Raw genomic sequence first — 24,335 nt, forward strand, 5'->3', positions numbered from 1 at the left:
TGTAATCAGTTTATGCATTTTGCCGCCCATATATGAGAACTGCTTGAAGGAAAACAAAATACCAAAGACTACCTTTATATTTGACTACATACTAGTGCACATCTGCATCACACTTCTCTTTAGAAAAAGAAACTGATTTAAGAAACAAAACATTAAGAAAACAGGTTCATAACATGTTTTACACATTTCATGTATAATAATGTAATATTTGTAATGCAATAATAATGTACTCTTTGTAACAATAATGCAAAAATATTTGTACACTGTACAGTATACACAAACTGTTCACTTCCTCAATATGATACAGATCTATTAACCTTCTACAGTGTGTCCCTTGTTCCACTTGTCTTGTGTTGCAGCAATAGCAGAATGAGGTCTTGCTTTCGAGCGGTATTGTGAAGCACCACTGCATGTATCATTTAATCAGCTATATAACATTTGTGGCACTTACATGACAGGCTCCGAATAGATACAGGATGGACTGTGATTCACTACAGTGGATGCCAGGTTGAGGGCATATTTCTCAAATAAAGTGTTGGCAAAAGGGAACGTTTATTTGGACAAGGGAATATGAGGAATAGGGTTTCATTTCTATCTGATCTTGATCAATTGTCTTACCGGTGTTTGAGGTCAGGGATTGCGTGCCTTATTCTGCAAAATGACTTGAGCTGTTTCATCTCATCACCAAGGACACCAGCTAGAAACCCCAAGCCGAGGGTTACACTGCATTACCCCAACAAGACTATTCGCAAATAACTTGGAACCGCTGCGTAAACATGGTGGGCACATCAATTCTTTCAAAAAACAAAGCTATTATTTTAGTAAACATATGAACCTTAATATCCACTGAGATCTGTGCACATTCATAGATTTAATTAGATTTCTCCGCTTTAACTCTATTCCATCAAATAACTGCTGTTATTTCTCTTATTATAACTTTTATTTCATTTGTTCCAATATCAAAACAATGTGTTGTTTATTCTGTACGGACAACAAGCCAAGTAATTTTAAACTTTTCACAACTTACAGTTTGTTCAGAAAAAAAAACTGTATTAGATTAGTAACATAAAACAGCAGGGTTCTAATTCACGCCTGAGCTAATAAGACATTCAATCACACACGTCACCTGTTTAACATTTATGGCACACTGCATGTTGTTTATTAGAAATAAAATCTCAGGCGACATCACCATTCTCAGATGCCATAACTAGCATCCCGACCTACAGGAGCTGCAAAAGTTCGGCACTCCAAAGTGGTCCCCTTTACCCTAAAAGACTTAAGACTGTTCCCTTGCGAGTGTTTATATTGCCTGCTCTCAATCAATCCAGCTACTTTAATGGGTATCTGCCTGTGGGGACAAGTCCCTTTTAAATGTCAGCATATGACTCTCTGACACAGCCATTTACATTTTGGAAGAAGGAGCACTAATAAGGAAAGCAAATGGCCCAGTTAACAAATTGCTCAGCTGATATTACCACCTTGGCCAAAAATTATCAAAAAAAAAAAATTGCTATGGTTTTACAGAGGATGACACAATCTGTCACATGAAACTTTCAGCTCAAATGCCCTTCAACCTCATTTCTGTGTGACCACAGTTATTTCCACACGGCGCTGACATTACTTTTCAGTAAGCACTTTGATAGTGGATATGTACAGTATGTGGGTGCGTTGCTTGAAAGCAAAGTGGGAGTGAAACATTTTCAATCTTAAAATATTTAAACCAGAAATACCTCAATCAACTTGTTGGCATGCTCACGGAACACTTGAGCATACTCCTTGACTTCTTTTTCGTTTCCATTCTTGGCCGCTTCAATCAAGACCAGAAGGGGGACATTGGTTTCCAGGAATGAGTCTGACACGTGGTCCATCACAGCCTTGCGCAGCTGCGGAGTCAGATGGAATAAATTGAGTAGCATCAAGTGTTAAATTTACCAGAAAAGTTTTGAAGAAACAACTTCAGTCTTTTAAGTGCAAATCGAGGCTACTTTCTATGCAGACATTTATTTATAATACATTCAGCTAGCCTGGAGAAGGAACAAAAAAAGACCTGTCTGCGAAGATCTCTTGTCTTTTTAGTCATCCTGTCAATGGCTGTGTTCAGAGCGTCACTTCTGTCCTTCCTCCCAGCCTGAAATGTAAAAACATGAGGAAGGTCAATGCAACACTCATACAATATATTAATCCCAGAAGATTTACAGCAAAATTGTGACACCTCACAAAAGAAAAGCAGCAGAAAATGTGTAGCTCGACAACCACAGCCATGGGCCTGGTGCCTTCACGATGAATGTCAACACACGAGGCGCAAAAACAGCAGGGATGTTCTCACATCAATATGCTGCAATCACTGCACCAAAGTAGCCTGTGTAAATTATGCACAGAAACATTTTACACCATTGGCTGTAGTGACACAGCACTAAGCAGCAGTCACATTCTAAACCACTGTTTCCCACTGAGAGCAAAGAGATGTTCAGTCACATTCTGCAAACTGCTCATGTGGAAGACCTAAAATTTTCAGGGAGTAAGAAGAGCGTGAGCGAAAGAAAGGAAAGTGAGACACAGGAAGTAGAGAAGCAGCTAAGAACCCATTTGGGTTTTCACTCCTATTATGAGATAGGTTCACACAGTAATGATTGAGGCATTGACCTGGCCCATCCCCCAACGACTGCTGCCCTTGGCCATTTGGGAGATGTGTATATAGAGGCCAGGGAGCAGTAATCCTCTGATTATTTTGCTGGTTGCGTGTTGGCTTCAGCAACGGGCTGGTCTGCCCCTTTCAATTTCCTTGGCTCAGACCTTGCATTATTCCATTCCGAGTCCTCTCCAGCTGCTTACACAAACGGTTCAATATATTTTAGATGGGGTGGTATATCTTTGTCATTAAAGGCACAACGGAAAGTAAATCTCATAGATAACTAGGACACTACAAGGGAAAAAACAAGGGAAAAAATGTATTAAAACGGGCAAAAAAAACAAGCAGAAGTTTCCAGTAAAATGTGACCTCTAGTCCAGGGGTGGGCAAACCGGTCCTTGAAGGACCAGGGTGATGCTGGTTTTTGTTCCAGTGGCACACATAGTATAACCCATGAGGTTTCAGCTGAGACAAGCAACGCCAGACTGACCGTCAACAGTTGCACTCCTAAGGCACCTGACTGGTGACAAGGTTTGGCCCTGCACTATGGCAGGGCTCATGAACGCAGTGCCCCCCAAGAGCACGAGATTGCACACAGGAACCAATGGCGTCCAGTTCAAAACATTTCTTTTTAAATAATCATTTTATGCTTTTATGATGCCTTTCCTGTTATACCATTAATTTGTTTGATCAATTATGAGACCAGCAGTGAATATAATCTACCATTCATAATACATGAAGTTATTTCAGATGTGTGCACCTAACAAAAAAGTTTCATTTCCACACTTATTGTCTGATCTGTTCCTCCGCTTACAAATCCATAACATTGTCAACATTTATAACAGCACAAATTTCCTAACATGATCTTATTTGAAAACAATGTGGATGGAATCAGGTTTTCCATTTCACTATCGAGACAGATTTCACCTCAAGGTAGTTATCTCAAACGTCAAGAACATTCTTCAGATTATAATACTTTAAATGTTGAAGATGAAGATGATGATCGGAACCATCTTCAGCATCATCTAGACTTTTCAATCGAATTGCATTTTGCTACATAATGGATGGAGGAAGGCATCAACAATACAGTACACACGCCAGTACTCGGGTCGAGTTTGATTCATCATTTAAAAGTGCAGCAAAATCCAAGCATTGCACTCAGGATATGTGAATAATAAATAGAAGCAAGCAATTCCATGTCAATGCTGCAAAGCCCTTGAACATGTCTTTCATATTTTATCCTTATCTTAGTTTCATAAACAGACAGAAGCATTGTACCGTCAAAATATAAGCCATCTCGTGATAGAAAACCACTGACCTTGAATAATTTAAAAGATTAAACAAAAATCCACATTTATCTGATTATCTTTAATACCGATTCTGCTGCTAAACAATGTTATGTTTTTCATCTGATAACATCGAAAAGAACACGTACACTCCGTCCACGCTTTCCAGGTATAAATTATAGTATACCATCACATGTCTCCGATGAGGACCAACCAAGAGACATGCAAAGATTTAGAGCCATGGTTAATTTCAACAGCGAGCTGCTGCAACACGTTCACAATATCAATATTCTGATGGTGACGAGCCAGTGGGGGGGGGGGGGGGGGGGATGTAAAAGGAGGTGGAGGAAGGCTGAGGTGCAGAAATGGTGGGTATGTGTGTATGAGAGAGAGAGAGACAGAGAAAGAGAGAGAGAGGCAGTTGGGAGTAAGAGAGTGAGCGGGTGTTTTGGAGCAAGAGAGAGAGAGAGAGAAACAGTAGTGATGATCGACGCCAGGCTGCCACCACTCTGTAGCAGTGAGTGGCTGCAACAAAAAACACAGAATAACATCCCTGACTCTCCGCTCTGCATTTTTTTCCTTTCTCCGCATCTCGGCAAGCAGAGGAGGATTTTGCTCACAGCTCTGCAGCGGCAATGCTGAGACTGCGCTGGCATCGGGAGCAGGATTTCTGGCTGCCATCAACAAGTTTCGCTTGGAAGATAACGACCATCCGAGAGGAACACTTTATCTCCTATTGAACATTTGATTTTTTTTGACGGCCGTGGGAAGAGAAGAAGGTTAAAAGAAGAAAAGAGAGGAAGGGGAGTCCATACACTGAGACGCAGTGGACAAAACTGATCAACTTAAAAAAATATTATATGTCATTAGAGTTTGAGGAATCGATGGATTGAGGGACCATCCGAATCATTTTTCTTGAGGCTGGACATTTCATGATCAAAGTGGAAAATTAAAGGAATTATCATCTATGGACATGGAAATTCATGTTTTATTTCACTATGCCGAGCTTAGAATCACCTTCTTTCGAAAGAAGCTGATTTCTTTTGTGCTTTCTCAAAAGGGTTTTTTCCCTTTGGATTTTTCTTCCGTCTGGTTGCTCCAAAAGTCGGCGGAAAAGGACAGTTGAATGCAGCCTCCGATGTGCACAAAAGAATGGGTAAGTTAGCCCCATTATATGGCAGGACTTGACATGAATAGGCAATACGAGTAAGTGCAAGTAAAGCTGAGCACTAAAAGCCCTTGTCTATTTACTGCAAGACTCTTTTTTTTTCCCTCCCCTTTACACTGGGACATACATGGATATTATGACGTGGTCATTCTGAATTGTCCTTTTGGTGAGATTACTAATGAATAAAACAATGCAGATTGACAAGAGGAAAAAATGTGAGACAAAATGAGTCATTTCCAAATAAATTCAATCTTAAAAAACATTTACTGATTGTTGTATTTTTGGACGTGACCATAAAGCAATGCCATTATTAAAAGTTGTTAAGAAAAAATCTATGATTTATATCCAAAAATTGCAAAATACCAACAAATACACTATCATCCTCAGAGATGTTACACAACTCGTCAACTTTACATTTTTGCCATTCCTTTAATTTTCTTATATTTGGACCCACCCAGGTTTCCATTCAAGGTGGCCATTGGTGGGACCTGCACCGGCGGCTCTGGGTCTGTGTGTGATCAGCATGCTCCTAGTGTGCCTGCTGCCTCCGTCATCGTGCACAACCTGCCCTCAAAAATGCCGCTGTGAGGACCTGCAGTTCTACTGCGACACCCAGGGACTTCAGGCACCCCCAGACGGTGTAGACAAAGGGGCATTGGGTCTGTCGCTACGCCACAACAGTATTACCGAGCTAAGTCCTGATCAATTCTACGGCTTTAGTCAGCTCACCTGGTTACATCTTGATCACAACCAGATCACCACAGTTCAAGAGGATGCCTTCCAGGGCCTCTATAAACTTAAGGACCTTAATCTGAGCTCCAATCGTATCACCAAGTTGCCCAACACAACCTTCATTCACCTCATCAACCTTCAGATTTTGGACCTGTCCTTCAATCAAATGACAGCTTTGGAGCCGGAATTGTTTCATGGACTAAGAAAACTACAAATACTTCACCTACGATCCAACCTGCTTCGCACCACACCAGTGAGGGCTTTCTGGGACTGTCGCAGCCTGGAGTATCTAGGGCTCAGCAGCAACCGACTGAGGAGCCTGGCCCGAAATGGATTTGCTGGGCTCATTAAGCTTAAAGAGCTCCATTTGGAGCACAATCAGCTGACAAAGATCAACTTGGCCCATTTCCCACGCCTTGTTGCTCTTCAGTTCTTGTATTTGCAATGGAATAAGATCAATAACCTAACCTGCGGCATGGAGTGGACATGGACCACTCTAGAGAAACTGGACCTAACAGGAAACGAGGTACGCATCTTGACACCCGATGTGTTCCAAACTCTGCCAAATTTAAAGGTTTTGCTCTTGGATAACAACAAGCTCAACAGTCTGGATTCCCAAGTGTTGGATATGTGGCAGTCCCTGGGTACAATTGGGCTGTCAAGCAATCTTTGGGAATGTACCAAAAGGATTTGCTCACTGGCTACTTGGCTAAGTACCTTCAAGGGTAGGTGGGAGCATTCCATTCTCTGCCACAGCCCAGAATATGCCCAAGGTGAGGAGATACTTGATGCCGTTTATGGATTCCAGCTGTGCCAGAATTTTTCCGCACCGGTTGTTCAAACTATTAGCACGACTACAGATGCTACTACAGCTGCAGACTTCACCAGCTCCTTGTTTGGGATTATGCAGCCAACAACAACACAAGACTATGCAGAGGAGTTTGGAAGCTTTACCACAGTCACCACCACGACGACAGCCACTACACAAACACCAGACAACGATCCAGCGAGTACCACTGCGATGGAGGACCAAGCTGTGACAGATGACTTCTCAACAATGGACAACACCGTCATGACTCACAGGGTCATCATAGGAACTATGGCCCTGCTGTTTTCATTTTTTTTCATCATTTTCGTTGTCTATATCTCACGGAAGTGCTGCCCTCCAACCCTTCGTCGGATACGCCACTGTTCTGCCATCCAGAACCGTAGACAGATGAGGACCCAGCAGCGCCAGCCTATGGCAGATCTTGCTACACAGGTACCCTATAATGAGTATGAGCCCAGCCATGAGGAAGGAGCATTGGTTATTATCAATGGCTACGGGCAGTGCAAGTGTCAGCAACTGCCTTACAAAGAGTGCGAAGTATGAACTCTTATTTATTCCCAGAGCATATGGTATGTCATTTGACCATTTCAGACTATACAGGGTTTTGCTTTTTTATTTTCCAGTCAATGTAAAAAAAAAAAAAAGTATGATTTTTACAAGTGAAGTATGAGATTATGTGAGAAGTGACAACAGTGGACATGACAGATGAGGGGAGATGCTGAGATAGTCACAAATTTATTTTTCTATGAATGCAAAGGTTGTTCGTATCAGGCAGGGGCAATCATTTTAATGAAGAAAATTGTGAACTGTGGAAATTGTCTTTACATTGTCTATATTTTGGAGCAAAGAGAGCAAACACTTGTCAAATGTACATGTATGCCGTAACAAAAACATGGATGGAAAACTTGTTTTACATCTTTCTTATTTTTTAAATGACTGAAATATCACCTTAGTGCACCAGGCACTGTTGACCACTCATCAACAGGTGATGAATTCTAGTTTTGAGTTGCCTTTAACATTTTAAGGGAAACATAATGACTCAATGAATTTGTGGAAAAACAGCAAATATATATTTAGGTTTGGTGATATGAAAGTTCTTTTAATACACTTGGTGACCATTTGGTGAGCCCATCACTCAATTTAAATGTACATCATCCATTTAAACACTTCTCTCAGCTTATGATTTTATTACTTTTGGTTATCCATAGAAAAATAATTTGCTGTGGGGCCCCTCTGGAGATATTAAAATGGAGCCTGTTCATTTCATTGTTGGGCTGTTGCGTCGCTTAACCTGGAGATGGCAAGAGAGTGAGATATGGTCAAGTCACAGGACATGATGACCGAGATGCCTCACCACTTTCAACCGCACAATTTATAAGATGACAAATACCCACATCACAAGTGAGGGAAGGCGGTTCACTAATTGCAAAGCGAAAGGTTACTAGTCTATTCTGAAAATAAAACCTTTCCTGCTTCCTTTGGCTCCTTACAGCTGGCACACTAATCAGAAGTGACAGGCCCAAGATTGAAGCAATTAAGGCAAGGCATAAGAATCTAATATTCTGTCATCCACACCAGTGAGGCAGCAATATGGAGCTTGTTCCGGCACAGGCATTAAATTACATTAGCATTACTCACAATCGGACAATCTTTATCGTCTGCAGACATAACCAAGGTCGAAAAAAAGGAAAAACATTTAAAAACAGCCGTAAATAACTTTGATAGCAGTTTCAAATTGGTGCCAAAGGTGTCAAGTTAAACTCCAATACCTTAAAAGCAAGTGAAGATCCAATGATAAGAGAACAGCAGGTCTGGGTCAGGACACATTTGTATGCAGGAGGGAGAGGATATGCATTAGCATCAGACTAAAGCTGCTGCCGCAGCTCCGCACTGCTTTGTACTTGGTTTCGTGGTGGGGGCAGGGTGAAAGTAATAGGGACTAAAACACAGCTTGTACGGTCAAAAGGGAAACAGAGGGATAACAAATTAGCTTCAAATCACACGGAACATTAAACCTGGCTGGTCATAGCCATGAGCCAGACTGGATTTCACTCGTCGGTTTTCTAGTTGTGAAATGTTCCTTCATTTCTTATCTGTACATAATGACATTTTCCGAAAGGTTCAACTTTGTGCCACGTTAACCCAGATATCCCTCAAAAGCAACCAGAAGGTCTATATGTCAATAGCCTTTCTGACAGACTGTGAAAATTGGGACTCTGTCTGAACCGTTGTTTGGACGTGTCTGAGCACATGTTCTTTACAGACAACTGGAATCTTTGTCAAAACCTGTCATCGAAAATGACTACACAGCAAGTTTGATTTAATATAAAAACAGTCACATTTGCGGATTACATTAACCGTCAACGCCAAATATGTCAACTTTAACTTTGTTTTCTTCCAGCTTTGCCTTTACTACAGCCCTTCCAAACTGTCTTGCATGTTCGGATTTCAAAATTTAGTTGAACACTTTTTGTTGTTCTGCCAAGAGACCTCCATTTTGATGAAGAACAGAAATATGTGTGCGATTTTACAAGGCTCTGCCATCATTTCACTGTAAAGACACCAAGTGAACAAAAAACTCATTTTTGTAAAAAAAAAAAGAAAAAAAGAAAAAAGGGAAAAAAGTGAAAACAAAATGCATCCTTTTGCACTCTTGCTCTTTGTAAAGTGTTTCATTTCTCTTGTTATCCACTGGCCCTTCTCCTCACCCTGCTGAAAAGGTTATATTAAAGCAAGTGAAATATCCATCTCCTTCACAACCTCTTTGTGCAATTTGAATGCTTTTCTCAATAGTTTTCCTTTTTGTTTGTAATTGTAGAATTTCATATCTGTATAGTGGAAAATATGTGCCAAAAGGGACAAAAAAAACATCCCCATAAAACTCTATTTTTAAATAAAAATGCTTATAATTTACATTGTTTGACAAGTAATGGTGACCAGTTGGTGTTTCACATTTTCGTGTGCTCAAGGAACAAACCACCACACCAGTTTTTAAGTGACATTAGGTCACTACTAGTTATTATCCACTGACTCTCCACTTTAGCGCAACATAGTGTGTCACAATCAATACACTAAACACATGGTCAATGTGTTCATGTTGATCAACAAACCGATCATACATCCACAAATTAAATGTCTCAACTGATATGAATTCACCGACCATCGAATGTAGGCCAGATCCAAAAACTTAGAATTTGCTTTCTGAAACGTGCCGACTCATTGTTCAAGCAGTTGATAATGCAAGCAAACTGAACATCTTTCAGCTGATGACCCCGTTGTCCCTTAAATTCGCAAATATACTGAAAACAGATCTTTTTTTTTTTTTCAAAGCAGGATTACTGGCAGAGTCCAATATGAATATTAACAGGAAACATTTGGACTCTTTTTACTGAAATAAAGAGACATCTCCAGCTGTGACGAGCAGGGCCACTCATACAGTGCTGAAGCCCACGTGTGGGCCATGAGTGTGCTTAAACAACACAGACGTTGACTTTGTTTATGAACTAAATTAGACAGATTTATAAATACATACAACCCATAAGAATTTCTGAAAACATTAACAATTGTCATTTTGTAACCCATTATGACTGTTGCCAATTTAAAGACGAGAGCCACTATATGGGAAACATTTCTATACATATAGTTTAATACAGAATTTTGTTAAATGGTCCTGAACAACAATTTGTTGATCTATTTTATAAAATCTCACAACTGGTTCACAATGACCATGGATTGAACACCAGCAAATGATCTGAGAATCCACATTTCTAACGCAACTTAAATGTAAACAGAATTTCCTACTACAAGTAAACATACATTATTTTGCTGCCAGTATCTACCCTGCCTGTCATGTATACACATATATATGGTTTAATGTCCAACATAACTTTTTGGAAGTCTAAAATGCAAAGCACCACGACAGCACAATGATGAGCACAGGCAAATGCAGCCCTGTAGTGTCAGCAGTAATGTAAGAGACCACAAGCTGCAAGATGAGCATCAATATTTCCAAAATGGCCTTTACAAGTCTCCTGAGCGCAACTCCAGAGATGACAAAAGTTTAAAGAATGCCCTACTTAACCGTCTCCCTTCTAACGATTTAGTAATCCCCTGTGCTACACACACAAGTGCTAGACTGCCCTTTTGGACTCGTTTTTTCCCTACAAATCATCTAAATAGAAAAAAAAATCTAAATATCAGAACAGAGAAAAAAAGGCTCTGTCGCTTTCACTGTGTTGAAATAAAAATGTATTAAATGCAGTTCAAAGAGCAATTGTCAGTCCTTTAACATGTCAGAGAAGCATTACATCACTCTAAGCTTCTCAAACGAAAATGCACAGGGAACCACACATGCATTATTAATAAGGGGTGGCAGAAAGATTAACTCATCACGAGTCATATTTAACCATCATCACAATCAGGAATGATTCAGGTCAGCGTGTGTTTTACAGTCACTTGCTTGGTAGAGAAGCACCAGTCTCTTCAGATGAGCATCATGTTCAATAAAAAGGGGGCAGGGACTGTGCTCTTAAAAAAAATAAAAAATTAAAAAAATAAAAAAATCAACAATATGAGACCATAAAAATGAACGCAATACTTCGCGATTATGATGTAAACTACATCTGTCAACTACATTCCTTGGGGTCTTTGCAGGGGCATAATTTAGAGGAAAATAATAATCTGGAAAACTAGGGTAATGATCGAACAGAGTCATTTACTTCATGTTCTACAAAATTACTTGATGTTCCTCTTGGAATCAACGACTTAACCGACAACCTGTGATGGGAGCGAACAGCATATTCAGCATGAAGTCAGTCCAACTGTGTGGTAGAAATTGCACCACTTTGAAGTCACTATGACAACTGCACTGGGGCAGGTGTGCAGCATTTTGCCTCAGAAGTTGGGACTAGTAGCAGAGGATGACCTCACAACCGGAAAAGTCAACCTGAATCACATTCCAGATGCTGATTCAGAAGGAAAGATGCATTTGTCACTCACATGTCAATCCAATGGGGCAAATATGTTAGTATGGATATTCTACAGAGAAATGACAGCAATAGCTCAAGATTACTGTGGTGTAGGTACAAAACCGAGTAAGGGCCAGGGGGTCATTATTCAGACTTCAGCATCAAATCCTCTGATGGTGATGAGGCGGACTCATCAGGACACTGTCGATGATTTATGAACCATCACTTCTCTAAACCTGTAGAACACACACAACAAACGATGTCCCGTCGTGTTCACATTCACCAGACGTATTTTTGTTCATGGAAAGATATAATTTTAAATCAAAACTACACAATGACATGATGATAGTTAAAATACATTAGGACCTTTAGCTGTTTTACAAAACAGTTAATTTGAAAGTCCAAATGATGTTACCACACCGACAGTCTGAGGCCTCCATAGAGGCATGAACCAAATTCACAACTGGAACCAAGAGCATATTGACTGGCGCCTGGTGGAGTGATGCATGATTGAACACACGCACTTACTCTTGCTCAAATAGATGAGGAGCTGTTGTGTGCTGTCCACAGTTGACAATGTTTAGGGATTTTGATTTTAATGCCGCTAACATTACGGTGCAGTCTTGTGAGAATTAAGATTCATAAAATAAAACTGTGACATAAAAGATGGACAAAAATCCACAATTAAGGATCCTTATGAGACAATACAAAAGACAAAGAAATAGAGGAGGCAAAGTACAGGTTGTAGCTTCAGGGGGGCTATGAAGCAGAAGGGATGGGACATAGAGTTAGGAGTTCATCCAACTGCCTCAAATGTGACTGGGAACCCATATGCTGAAACAACATCCTTTTTACTACTTCCATATGCATAGCTAAAAAAACAGTTTCTGGGCAACCACACCTGCTTACAATCAATTTAAGTTATCCTGCAATTCAATAAAAGCAAACTAATATTGATGTGTTCCACAGGACCACTTGCAAAACATAACCGCAATTCAATTGCTATTTTTACATGAAAAATGTGGAAAAGTGCAGCTAGCGCTCCAGTAATGGTAAATGAAATACCATATCATATTAGCGACTTAGGCTTGCAAAGCTCAGTTCCTTCCAAGAATATTATTTCCATTGCAAATTTGTTTTCTGACATATGTTATCAATCTTTTGGGGATCAAGACAAACAAAAAACATCCAAGCCGAAGCACAAATTAAATGTAGCCGAGTCAATTTATATTGAAGAACAAACAGCTGGGCAAACAAACCAAATGGAGAATAAGCATTAAGACTGAAAATAAACAATCTTTTCACCCAGCACATACAAGTCACATTAAAGAAATGTCAGCAGTGCAAATTACTCATCGATTATTTTTGAGTGAAACTGAAAAGGCACAGAGCATCTTTTTCAATCTGAAATACTTAATACCCATCTTTGTGGTGATAGGTGCGCGTGCACTTGCATAGCTATACTAGCTAGGACCAATTCTCGAAAACACACATGTAGTTGTGAGGACATTTTACTGTGAGGGGACATTTTTGAAAACTTCGAAAAAACCACATTGTAATCGGGTTTGGTTAAGTGTCCAGGTTAAGGTTAGCCATAGCGGTACAAGTGTGTGTGAGGGAGCATTTACAGTTGGAGGATGGACCGTTCGTATTTAAACTTGAGCAGGCACTAATGTTGACAGTCAACAGGCTAATGTAGTCAGAACCAGTAACATTCAAGAGGACAAGTGGAATGAGACTTACATTGCCCATGTATTCTGACAGCAGATCCTGAAGAGCTTGGCGCACAGAATTGCATTCAGCTACAATGCGCTCCCTGCGGTCATCACGCGTGCAACCTGAGTCGGCCATGAGGGCAGCGCCGCTGATAATGCTCTCCAGGCGCTCCTCCAGGGATGGACGGAAGCGTTCCTCGCTGAAAGCCAGGGGGTCCACAATGATTTGTTTCTGCAAGGAACATGTCAAAGGGGAAATTACACAGAGAGGTAAAATGCAAGAAGTCATCATGAAACACTGATCTCTGGCCTTGTGTTCCAAGAATGAAACTTGACAAGAAGGCAGGTTTGACACTCTGACTCCAAGGTCCAGTAAGCAAAGCAGCAGTGCAAGACTGGATTAAAACAAAAACTACACACAATCAACTAAACTGGACAGTCAGATTGCGCGAAACATTTCATCTTTTGAACTTGTCTGTCGACATCAGTGCTTCTGTGAAACAGCTCTTTTGTATGGTGGATGTTTTGTTTTAGACGCTGATTTATTTTTGTCAGACACATTAATCAAAAAGAGAGGATTTTATGTACAAATGTTAATGCATAGTATCACTATTCGTAGCACTTTTACGGACATGTATTGATCCATTTTGGCAAAAATAATCGACAAAAGCATTCACACAATATGAGCTGGTATTTGCAGGAGGAGTAACTCTTGTGTAACTGTTCCTTCGAGAGAACTTATATTGGCTATATATTCTTTCTAGTCCGACCAACCACGTCTGTAGAGCAAAGAGCAAAGTTAATTCTATGGAGGAGGAGACCTGCTCAGAGGTTGTCTTGCAGTAAACACACATATTAGGTGAAAAAGGTCATTTTCAAAGACCAAATAAAAGTGTCTTGTAAGTGCTTCAACAAAATACTCAACAATTAGGCTGTTAGAGTGTATGGTATATTAGATAGCCTTCCCACTATCACAGCCACCTACAACCCCCTCCATTCCGTTTTATCTGACCTCCTCTGCTTGCGTTTTAAGATTACTATGGCAACTGGAACACGAGAGACACGGAGGAGGAAACGAGGAAAGAGACAGACAGAGAAATGAGGGGGCTGAGTCATTTGCTAATTTAGCCCTGTGCTGAAATTTGGGCAAGAGGCCCCATCAGACGTGTGTGTTCAACGACATACTGCTGGAAAAGAGCTCTGGGCATTTATCGAGGCTGTTACTGTGGGTGATGTAACGCCAAATGTTAGCTCCAAACACTATATGAAAAAGAATTGCAGGCACTTGTGGGTTACTCAAAATTTACTCTGTGATATCCTCCAAGATAGTTTTCATGTTAATTGAAGGAAGGCTCTACCACTCTCCTCATTCCACTCTTTGTTCTAAAGAGCACTGCAGTCTGGATCAACTCATCATGGCCTACATTCCAGAATTCATCAGCAAAATAAGTGAAAAACGTTTTTCAGGAAATGTTGATAACAAAGAAAAAAAGATCATTACATATTATGCTGCACACAACCACTGCCATCCACCCTGCACATTGGCTTTTCCTACTCTATTACTACTTTCTATTTATATTATATTAATGTTTTTCCTTCTGATCATCCATTGTCATCCTCTGATTTCATCACTCAATTCAGTAGTTCAAAATGATGGTTTCCATTTTATAACTGTGAGAAACGTCTTGACTCCTCACCCTTATGCTCCATTAACTGTAAAAAAGTTTCTTTGTAGCTATTAAATATTCTGACTGAAGTAAGGCAATAGAGTCGCTAATCATCTTTGAAGTGAATCGCAGCAGGAAACAATTACGTGATTAACACAGTGTTGCATCAAGATGTCTCCCTCATTACCTTCAACATCAACATTGGCAAAAACAATGAAGATAAGCATCACTTTAGTGCTTCAAAGAGAACAGAAGAAAAGAAAACATTAAATCAGAATGTTGTCCAAAATAAATGCTGGAAGCGGAAATGAAAGAAAAAATGTTTTTGTTGGACATGAAAACTAGATCTAAAAAAAATTTCCTCCAACTGTCAGATGCTCTGTAGTTTGAGGAAAAGTAACAGCAGTAAAAATATAGCTGTGAAGAAAATGAGAAACTAATAATTTGACTCACATCAAAATTGTTGAGGGCGTAGGCCAGTTCTCCACCTCCTGCTGGTTGACTGAGCAATGAGTCTTCAGTGGCAGTGGCCTGTGCAGCATTGGAGATGCCTGAAACTGCATGTTGCAGCTGCTTGTATATCAGGTCACGGTTGGCCTTATAGGCAGCCACGTCAGGATGCTGCAGGCAAGCGCGGGAAGCTGTATAAAGCATCGGGATGTTCCTTTGCAGGACACCGCGAGCCGCCGCCATTTGGTCCTTATGGTGGACATCCTTAAGCTCCTAAAAGGATGAGAAGAAAGAAAGAAAGAAAACAAAGGTTTAGACGTGAAAGACATGGGGTGGGGGGGGAGTTGGAACGTACTTCAGACTGAAAATGTTCTGCCATGCCCTTATGGAGGCACTAAGTGTGACAGTTTGTTCTGGATGACCCAGATTTACTTCTGTCCCCTGCGGTAACAGAGTCATAATCAGGCCATTATCATATGCCTTTGCTATTTAATGTGTTGCTATTCAAACTTCAGCATTATGCTGCAATTACATAGTCATAGGAAGGAAAGGAATAGGAAATTGGAGGCATGGATTTTGGTATTAAAATAGCAGCCTACATACAAACACTGTGAGCCACTGCTGCATGTATAAAATTACTGGCTGGGTTTTCTGAGAATCCAGGCGTTATCTAGGAACATGTGTTTCAGAGGACGCTAAAAAAAAAAAATCACATCTCTACATTTTTATTTGGCTGCCTAGAGCTGGAAAGGCAGAGATTTTTATCATCATCATTCACAGCATTTATGAATTGACCAACCCGACAAGCTGATTATTAAGTAGAGTTAAGTGGGCTTTTTATAATAAGATGAAAAAATGCATTAGTCTTGATGTTATATGATGATTCATTGTTTGAAGCAAGCATTGCATTTTCTGTTGAAAACTAGTTGAGTTTATTAAAGTGTGTCTGCTGCAGAGACAGCCATCGGCATTTCTAAACCCACGTACATCCGATAGTCAGGCAGCTTTAAAAACAGACAATCATGCCACACTAGGTACAACATCCAGTTGCTTGTTCAGACTATTTTTAAGACACATTTTTCAATAACCAAGATAACACACCCTTTAACTAGTGAAATAAAACTGAGAAAACACATTGGGTGCAAGCGCTTCAATAACAAGCCAGCAAAAGTGGCGACTACAGTCATTCACTGACAACTTTGAACATTTTTGGACTCATATTACATGTATACTGTAAACCAACCTGCTGTCTTTTGGCTGCCATCATGTTCAACTTGTCCACCTCCGGTTTCAGGGCCTTGTATTGGATCCCAAGGTCTTGTTCAGTGCCAGCATTGCGTACTTTGACCAAACTGTCCTCGACCTACATCAGATAGAGAATCTTATTTAAAAAAACATTTCCAAAAAAGAATGACATTTTAAAAAAGAAAGAAATTTACATTATATGGCGTTTTTATGCACACACCAAATAAGCAAAACCTTAAATAAGAGGTTATGTGACAATTTCAGACAACAGTTTTGATCTTGAAAGTCTCACCAATTTTAGCTGCAGCAGAAGTTTGTAGACATCTGACATGTCTGCCAGCACCAACAGATGTGTGACTGCTGACAGGAGGGCCCTTGCTGCACGAACCATATTGCCCCGTTTCACAGAGGAACATGGGTCTTCTGCAAATTCCCCCGAAGCTTGCTTCATGGATTCACCTGAGTGCATAAATGAATATATTCAAGAAGCATTCTAGCTACTAGATTCAAACAGGTGTGTGAAACCCTTAATAAAGTTTCTGAGAAAAATGTGCGTCCTCATGAAACTGAAGACAGAAAACATCAATGTACAATTGTATTATAAGGAGACATTATTAGGTACATCATTTAAAAAAAATAATGAATTTTGACGAATTAAATATTTGTTGAATTTTCTACAGAATGAGAGGCCTGGTTTAGACTGGAGGTAGTGAACAAAATTCTGCCTACTGACTAGATAAAGGAGCCAGTGTCTTGGAAGACAGGAGGATGAATGTATAGAGCCAATTGTCTCGTGCACAGTTGAACCTCAGTTGTGTGTGGGGCTGGGTGATTCAGCCATGCGCAAAGCATCTCTTTTCAGTTTATGCTGTGGCCATGACCAAACTATATTTAGCACAGGGAAATATAATGGAACTACCAATAAATTTGCTTTAAAAATAAAAGTATGTGTAATATTAGGAATAAACAGTGCAAAATGTTAAGCATTCAGCCAAAAAAATGTGGTGTCAAGGGTCAGCCCAAAATAGCATAACCAGAAATATGAGCAATAAAGCAATGTTTTTCATGAAACAAAGCACATCCAGTTTGGCAATAACATTACCACTTTGCGTGCTCATCAAGTTCATCAAGGTTCACTGCTTGAATAAATAACCAAAGAGAGAGGTCTACTCTCATTTGCAAAAAAAATCCTAAATACATAAATAATGTGGAGCAAAAATTAATAAGAAAGCATCTTTTAATTATTAAGTACGCTCAAACAAATACTGCATTGCCAACGCCACTAACCTTCAAGCTGCAATTCCCCTGTGACCAAAATCAATAAGGCCATTTACAGGGGCAGATAGTGATCAGCGGTCCTTTAATAAACTTCAATCCATCTATTGCTCACCTGTGACACACTAAGTGCATGGTAAAATGATTAAAATGTATAGCTACAGCATGAAGCCCAGCCCGAGGGACGACCACGGAAGGCCATAAAGAAAAAAAAAAGCCCACCATCATTGTATATCATAAGATATGACAATAAAAAAAATGTAATGTATGAACTAGTTGAAGAAAAATGCCATCCTTCATAAGCTGTCAGATGCAATCTCTAAATGACCATGTCAGAAATATTTTATCAGATTTCTTACAGCTGCTTTAATACAGCTGAGAAAATGCTTTGTGAATGCTGGGGGTGAGTGGGGTGTTATCGCACTCGCTGGCTACATTATCATTCTAGACATGCTTCACTGAGCAGCATGGCATAGCTGACAGGGGGGCAGTGGTACGGGCTAACAAGTCCCTGAATTCCAGCCCAGTGACAGCATACCACAGATACAGTAGCATTCTTGACCAGTGAGCACAACACATGTCATCCACAAACATGTCACCTAACTTCCAAGTACTCAAGCAGCGTACTAAAAACTGGCTTGGCATCTTGGGAGAAAAGACACTATGACACAGAGGTTGCTTCACGCGACAACAACCACCCTCTTGTCGCTGCCTCCCTGGACTCATGGCCCTGCTGGTGCAAGACAGTCGGCGATACACAGAGCAGTAAAAGAATCAAGAACAAGACACATTTCAAAAGGGTTTGCTGAATGATAGACCCTGCCGCCAGAAGACAAATAATTTCATGGGCCTGTGTTTTTAAATACGAGAACCCATGTCCAGACTGGTAGGAGGCATAAATTAAATGGGAAATAGACCGTGTACAGGACGGATCCCACTGAGCAGCTGGAGCTCATAATCGAAATGAATTTGTTGATCAAACATGTTGTTAAAATAAAAATGAAAAAAAGTCAACTACTTTTCATTATTACCCCTGAAAAACGAAACCTGATTTTATGCCCAGTTCTTGTATCACAACATGACATCTCAAACCTTATAATTAAAAACAACCAACCATCGTACATTAGAAGCAATACTTAACTGGCTGCCATTAACAAGTAGGCTATCAGCTGTAAAACTGATCCATTGAGATCTGAACCCAACATTGACGCTCAAACTCATGTCTGAATCCAGGCTGCAAGTGCCAAACACTTTACCACAATTATGGCTAATTTGACGCTTAAGTTATTAAGGTCAACATCCTTTTAACATCCAAGATTATAATACTATGGCACAATTTAGTTGGTGTGCCAAATAGGATTTGAGTACAGAGGAAAAATCTTAAAATACGCTGAAAGTATATTAAACTGTTGCGTCTAATTCGTCACTCAAAAAGCATGCGATTTAATAAGGCACTTACAGAGTCTCTTTTGGAAAGTTGCCATTGAGGATCAACCAATTTACATATTATTTTGGCTCATGTTCTACAGAGAAATCTGGAATGTAGCTGTAGCAGGAAGGTAGTATTCAAAGAGACCAAAAACACCATCGCAAAATTAAAAAGATTGAGCAGAATGAGGAAAAACAAATGCGCTTCACAGACTACCGTTGATCAAGGCTTGCTCTTTATACTAATTCTAATTCACAGCTTCACAAGAACCATGCTTGTCACCCTGAAATCAAACCAACCAGCAGTAGTTGAATGTGGCTGACAAAATCATGGAAAACATTGGAGCACCCCAAGCATATCTCCAAGTGACCTCTCAGTCTCGGGGCAAGATATACAAAGGACATGATGCAACGATTGCATTGTGGATCTCGTAAGTGGCAGACACACCACACAAGTATTTCAGACGAACCTTGCTTGCGGACATCCTCCACAGCAGCTGTCAGCTCATCCTTAAGAAATTGACTCTCCTTTGCAATCTTCTCTCCTTTCTCCAAAAAGTTTTGGGTTGCAGTCTCAACAGAAGCAGCCAAAACATGAGCTTTCTTGGAGCGCCCCTTCTTCTTGTTGGATGGCCCTTTGTTACTTGTGTTAACCAGGGTGGTAACCTATGCCAGAAGAATCAATCAATAAACAATATGAGGTAGCGGAAAATGACATAACATGTTTTCTCGACATGTTGCCTAATATTAAGGTTCAGAAATAGAAGAGTATCCAAGCAATCCCTTAAAATGTCAAAAGGGACACTAGTAAGCAAGTCAAAACAATGTTTTGAGAGGAACAGCCCAATATGTCTTTTAGTTCATTAAAAAAAACAACACTAATCAGTAATATATGATAAAAGTATGGTATATCAGTACTACTTTTTTTTAGTTACTCAAGTTGTACAAAACACAAATTATACAAAAATACCTGGGTAACCAAGGGCTCTAGCAACCTCTCGACTGCCAAGGTGCGGATCTCCAGGCTTTTTGGGTCCCATTTGAAATTGATGTTTGCTGTGTTAATGCTGGTCATCGTGTCTGGAATCCTGGAAAAGTAAAAGTACAACAGTCAGAAAACTGCAGCTTAATAAAAAAAGAATAAGTCAAACATTTTCTGAAATAATCTATAGGCAAGACGTCTTCACCCAAAACTGTTTAGCAAGATCTAGTAACATATTATTCATCACAAAATGTGAGCAAAATGCTGAACAACAGTGTCCTATTTTAATTCTTTCTTTCGAGGCAGCAACCGCAGCTACATTGATTTGCCATCAAACACAGAGGAGCAAGGATAATCAAAAAGCCCTGGGGAGAAAAAGGCATGAATAGAAAGTTGGTCAGCGGCATTTTGGAGACAATGAGATTGCTATTAACCTAGATTGTAAACAAAGCGGTTAAAATGTTACTGGATTAGCAGAAAATGTAAGACATCATTTAACTGTTTTGAATGTTGACACACATACGAAACAGGCAGCTACTTACTCAGCTCATATAAATATACATGCATTTGCAACATCGGGCTATAAATTAAATGCTACCCACAAGTATAAATGATCTATCGAGTGCTGCAGTGCTGCAAAGCACAGGATTAGAATCGCACACCCAAGAAACAGAGAGGAATTCTCACACTCATAACTAAGAGAATATAGTTCTATAAGGCTTCATTTGAAATGAATGTTCAGATAACGCCAATAGTGGGACAGTGAACGGATGCTCACATTTTGGGGGTGTTCCAGATTACCATTTGAATCCACAAAATATAACAACGTGCGGAGAAAAGCACAGCGCTTTCGTCTGTGTGCGTTCGTGAGCAGGTTTTTCAATGTTACTGCCACCCGGTGTCCAATGCAACCCAAGGCAGTCAATGATAGTTGAAATTATATAAAAGGCATTGAATAATAATGAATAATATTAATAATAATGGGGAAATAAATAGAGTAAAATACAGTTGAAGATGTAAGTAGAAATGTAAATGAGTGGCGAGTCTTTTGAAGTTATATATTATTTAAGTTATAGGTCTTATCTATTCCTTATTTATCATAGCTCATTAAATATAACTCACTTCTGAAACTAATGATCTGTCTTGAATAAGAGTGCATTGTCTTCATGAATTTAATGGATTAAGAGTTTACAGAGGTGGTGTGAGTTATAAATAACTAATGGTTATCTAGTGCTAAATCAGACCAAACCGAAAACTATCTATGTCCACTGAAAAGGTGTGGCGTGTCCTTGTCACATGTACACTCAATAAAGCATATCAATACTCTTTGTGGCAAAACTAGAGCATTTTCTAAACTTCGACTTTATACCCACTTCAAAGCAGTAAACGTCCTTTAGATCTAAGGCACAAGGTCTGTCGAAACAAACCACGTCATATTCTAAAGTTCTCCATTAGAATATGACAGAGGTGGGTGGTGGGGTGGAAAGAGGCATCGCAGCGAATTTGTAAAGGAAACATTTTTTTAAATAAAACCTCTCCGCGCACAGAAGGCGTCAGACATACTAAGAACTACATGTTGCGAGTCCGTGGGAGAGAACAAGTTACGGTTGACTGAAGCGAAACTACGCCTAAACTGAGCACCTTTGACGTCACGTACACAAGTTCCCTAAATGCCACTCTCAAGTTGAGCTGTAAAGTTTAGGTTTAAGTCAAACAAATGAGCTTAAATCTCGGCTAAAGCGCCGGATACAGAACGACAACACGCCAGATGGGAGAGCAACAGGGTGGGTCACAGACTTTGGCAGCTAGGTGCTAACAATAAGTAGCTCAGGTCTCACCTGCCTCGGTCGAGCTCACCAAAACAAGTCGTTGCATGTCTTCAACCAGAATTATGAACGCAACTGCTGTTAACAGACACACTACCTTTACAAAAAGACTGTCTTAATTCCATCGCTGGTCGAAGTTAAACGCGAAATTAAACGCCCGAAACAACATTGCTAAAGCTAATGCTAGTCGACAACAAGTGTAAGGATTGCGCTGTGGCTCACACGAAGTATTATAAACAAACGACACGGTAACTACCATTGTCCACACAACAAAGCAAAGTGGGTAGAATAACTTAAAAGTGAGTGGTTTGCTGGGATAAAGTTAAAAGTTCAAAATGGAGGCGTGGAAAGTCCTGAAGTTTTCCTCAACTCACCGATTCAGTGACGCACTTTCTTCCCGACTAAATCGAATATGTGTTACAGACTCAAAAACTACTAAAGAACAGACAGCGGGAAAGTTCGATCGCTCGTTACCTTAAAGTTTCGGTCAGAACTGTTTCGGTGTCGGATACTTCCCAACAATGGCCGAGCAGAAGTGGGGCTTTGGGCGGTGACTCACTTCCTGGCAGCGGCTGACCACAGGCTGCTACAAGCCCACGAACGTCGAGGTGTACCGGGCGTGGCAACGGCTGCCTCGCTCCAAATACGGCTTAATTGTTGTGGAGGAAGATCCAAGAGGAGATCTGCTCACCATTTAAATTCAAATGATCAAAGAAAAAAAAAAAAGATCTTTATGACGTCACACGACCTTCATGTCGATTAAAAAAGTTAGTTTTTTTAGTTTCGTTGATATAGAGATACATTTTAATCGTATGCTTTTATTTATTTGGCCTGATGTCTAATGACATAAAATGTATTATCTTATTTTACACTATGGATTAAAAAAGTTTATTTTGTTAACTCCTCTGCAGTCATCGTGAAATTTGGGCTTTCACTTTAAAACCATTTATTACAATAAATAATAATCTGAAGCATCATCTTATATTAGTTTAATTATTTACCTTTTAAATCCACTTTTTTAAAACGCAATCATTGTTTCTTCTCTTTACTTTAATATTGTTTTCTGTCATTACATTTATAATCTAACAAATAATCGTTTTGCAACATTGTCTTTCCCCTACATTACAAATATTCCTGGAAACAACGTGAGTGATTTGCCCGATGCACTTGTATTATCTGCAAAAAGTAATACAGGTTCTGATTTGCAGCTTGGACTGATAACACAAAGGTTATTTGATAAGAGCGTTCTACAGAGAAACATTTTGATTTGAAGTGAAGTGTGAAATCCATAAATAGATTTACTGTAGCGCCTCCATGCGACACAATCCAAAGCACTTTGTCATTGCAGTGCCCTCATACATCACACATTCTTAGCTGTAGTTTGACTACATTTGTGTTTTTACATTCTATCTTGCGGTATTTGCTACCAATCTAAGCGTATTAACCAAGCCACTTCAGTGACAGAGAGGGAGTGCAACAGCTGCTTCTTCAGCTCTGTGTCGCTCTTGTTCCAGCTTCTCCTGAAGCCCACGAGAGGTAAATTACCTTAATTTCCCGGTGGGATCTGTTCTGGTACATGGTGTTAAGTGTTTTGTGGATGTGAAGGATAAGCTGGTGCAAGAGCTCCCATATCCTGCATGTGCTTATCAACATCCTTGACTTTCTGCTACTGGTGAATCCTTTCTTGGCACGTTCTGTCTCTGAAGCCCCGCCGCTGCAGCTGAGACCGGCTTCATTCACACAGCAGAGGAAACACATGATCTGCGGATCAGTGCCAGAGAACATCTTTTTCAGCTCATTGTGAGCAGATGGCCTCCTCGAGCTTTATCCATAACAGTTGCACACAGTGCAGTTTGCGGCATCTGTGTTAAAGACACTGGTCAGATCTTATTTCTCGAGCTTATGATACATCTTGTACTGAATCACGACATGGTTCACAGGAAATGGTCACTTTATTCGAGTGAGATTACACAGTGTATACAGCTGAACATCAGGCCTGACAGTAATGAGCTCCTTGGTGGAGAGTTGCACTGTCACAGTGCGTTTGCAGGTCTCAAATAAATTTAGACAAACTTCCCCATTGAGCAGAATTAGAGAAGTATAATCTAAACCACTGTAAATTCTGGACCATAGAGT

The 24,335-nt window shown here is 40.0% G+C and overlaps 2 protein-coding genes across 4 annotated transcripts in view; one reads left to right on the forward strand and one right to left on the reverse strand.

The window, feature by feature from the left end:
* The window catches only part of ctnna1 (catenin (cadherin-associated protein), alpha 1), a 44,059-nt gene extending 21,182 nt beyond the window's left edge, over positions 1-22,877 (reverse strand). Inside the window, exons 1-9 of one of the 3 annotated variants that reach the window (XM_053880080.1) lie at positions 22,674-22,877; positions 20,362-20,479; positions 19,862-20,057; positions 16,981-17,147; positions 16,687-16,806; positions 15,447-15,716; positions 13,355-13,558; positions 2,048-2,128; positions 1,731-1,883 (exon numbers count right to left, since the gene is read on the reverse strand). In XM_053880080.1, the coding sequence (XP_053736055.1) occupies positions 1,731-1,883; positions 2,048-2,128; positions 13,355-13,558; positions 15,447-15,716; positions 16,687-16,806; positions 16,981-17,147; positions 19,862-20,057; positions 20,362-20,466 (1,296 nt within the window). In that variant the 5' untranslated portion in view covers positions 20,467-20,479; positions 22,674-22,877. Of the gene's footprint in view, positions 1-1,730; positions 1,884-2,047; positions 2,129-13,354; positions 13,559-15,446; positions 15,717-16,686; positions 16,807-16,980; positions 17,148-19,861; positions 20,058-20,361; positions 20,480-22,211; positions 22,361-22,573 lie in introns of those variants that run through there. The other 2 variants (XM_053880081.1, XM_053880082.1) reach the window with 2 other exon arrangements.
* On the forward strand, positions 4,416-24,331 carry lrrtm2 (leucine rich repeat transmembrane neuronal 2). Its single transcript, XM_053880083.1, has 2 exons — positions 4,416-5,071; positions 5,542-24,331. The coding sequence occupies exons 1-2, from the start codon at positions 5,068-5,070 to the stop codon at positions 7,185-7,187; spliced, it is 1,650 nt and encodes a 549-aa protein (XP_053736058.1). The 5' UTR covers positions 4,416-5,067; the 3' UTR covers positions 7,188-24,331.
* Positions 24,332-24,335: the final 4 nt, after the last annotated feature.

The sequence above is a fragment of the Synchiropus splendidus genome, chromosome 11 (genome assembly GCF_027744825.2).
Source record: "Synchiropus splendidus isolate RoL2022-P1 chromosome 11, RoL_Sspl_1.0, whole genome shotgun sequence".
Classification (NCBI taxonomy): domain Eukaryota; kingdom Metazoa; phylum Chordata; class Actinopteri; order Syngnathiformes; family Callionymidae; genus Synchiropus; species Synchiropus splendidus.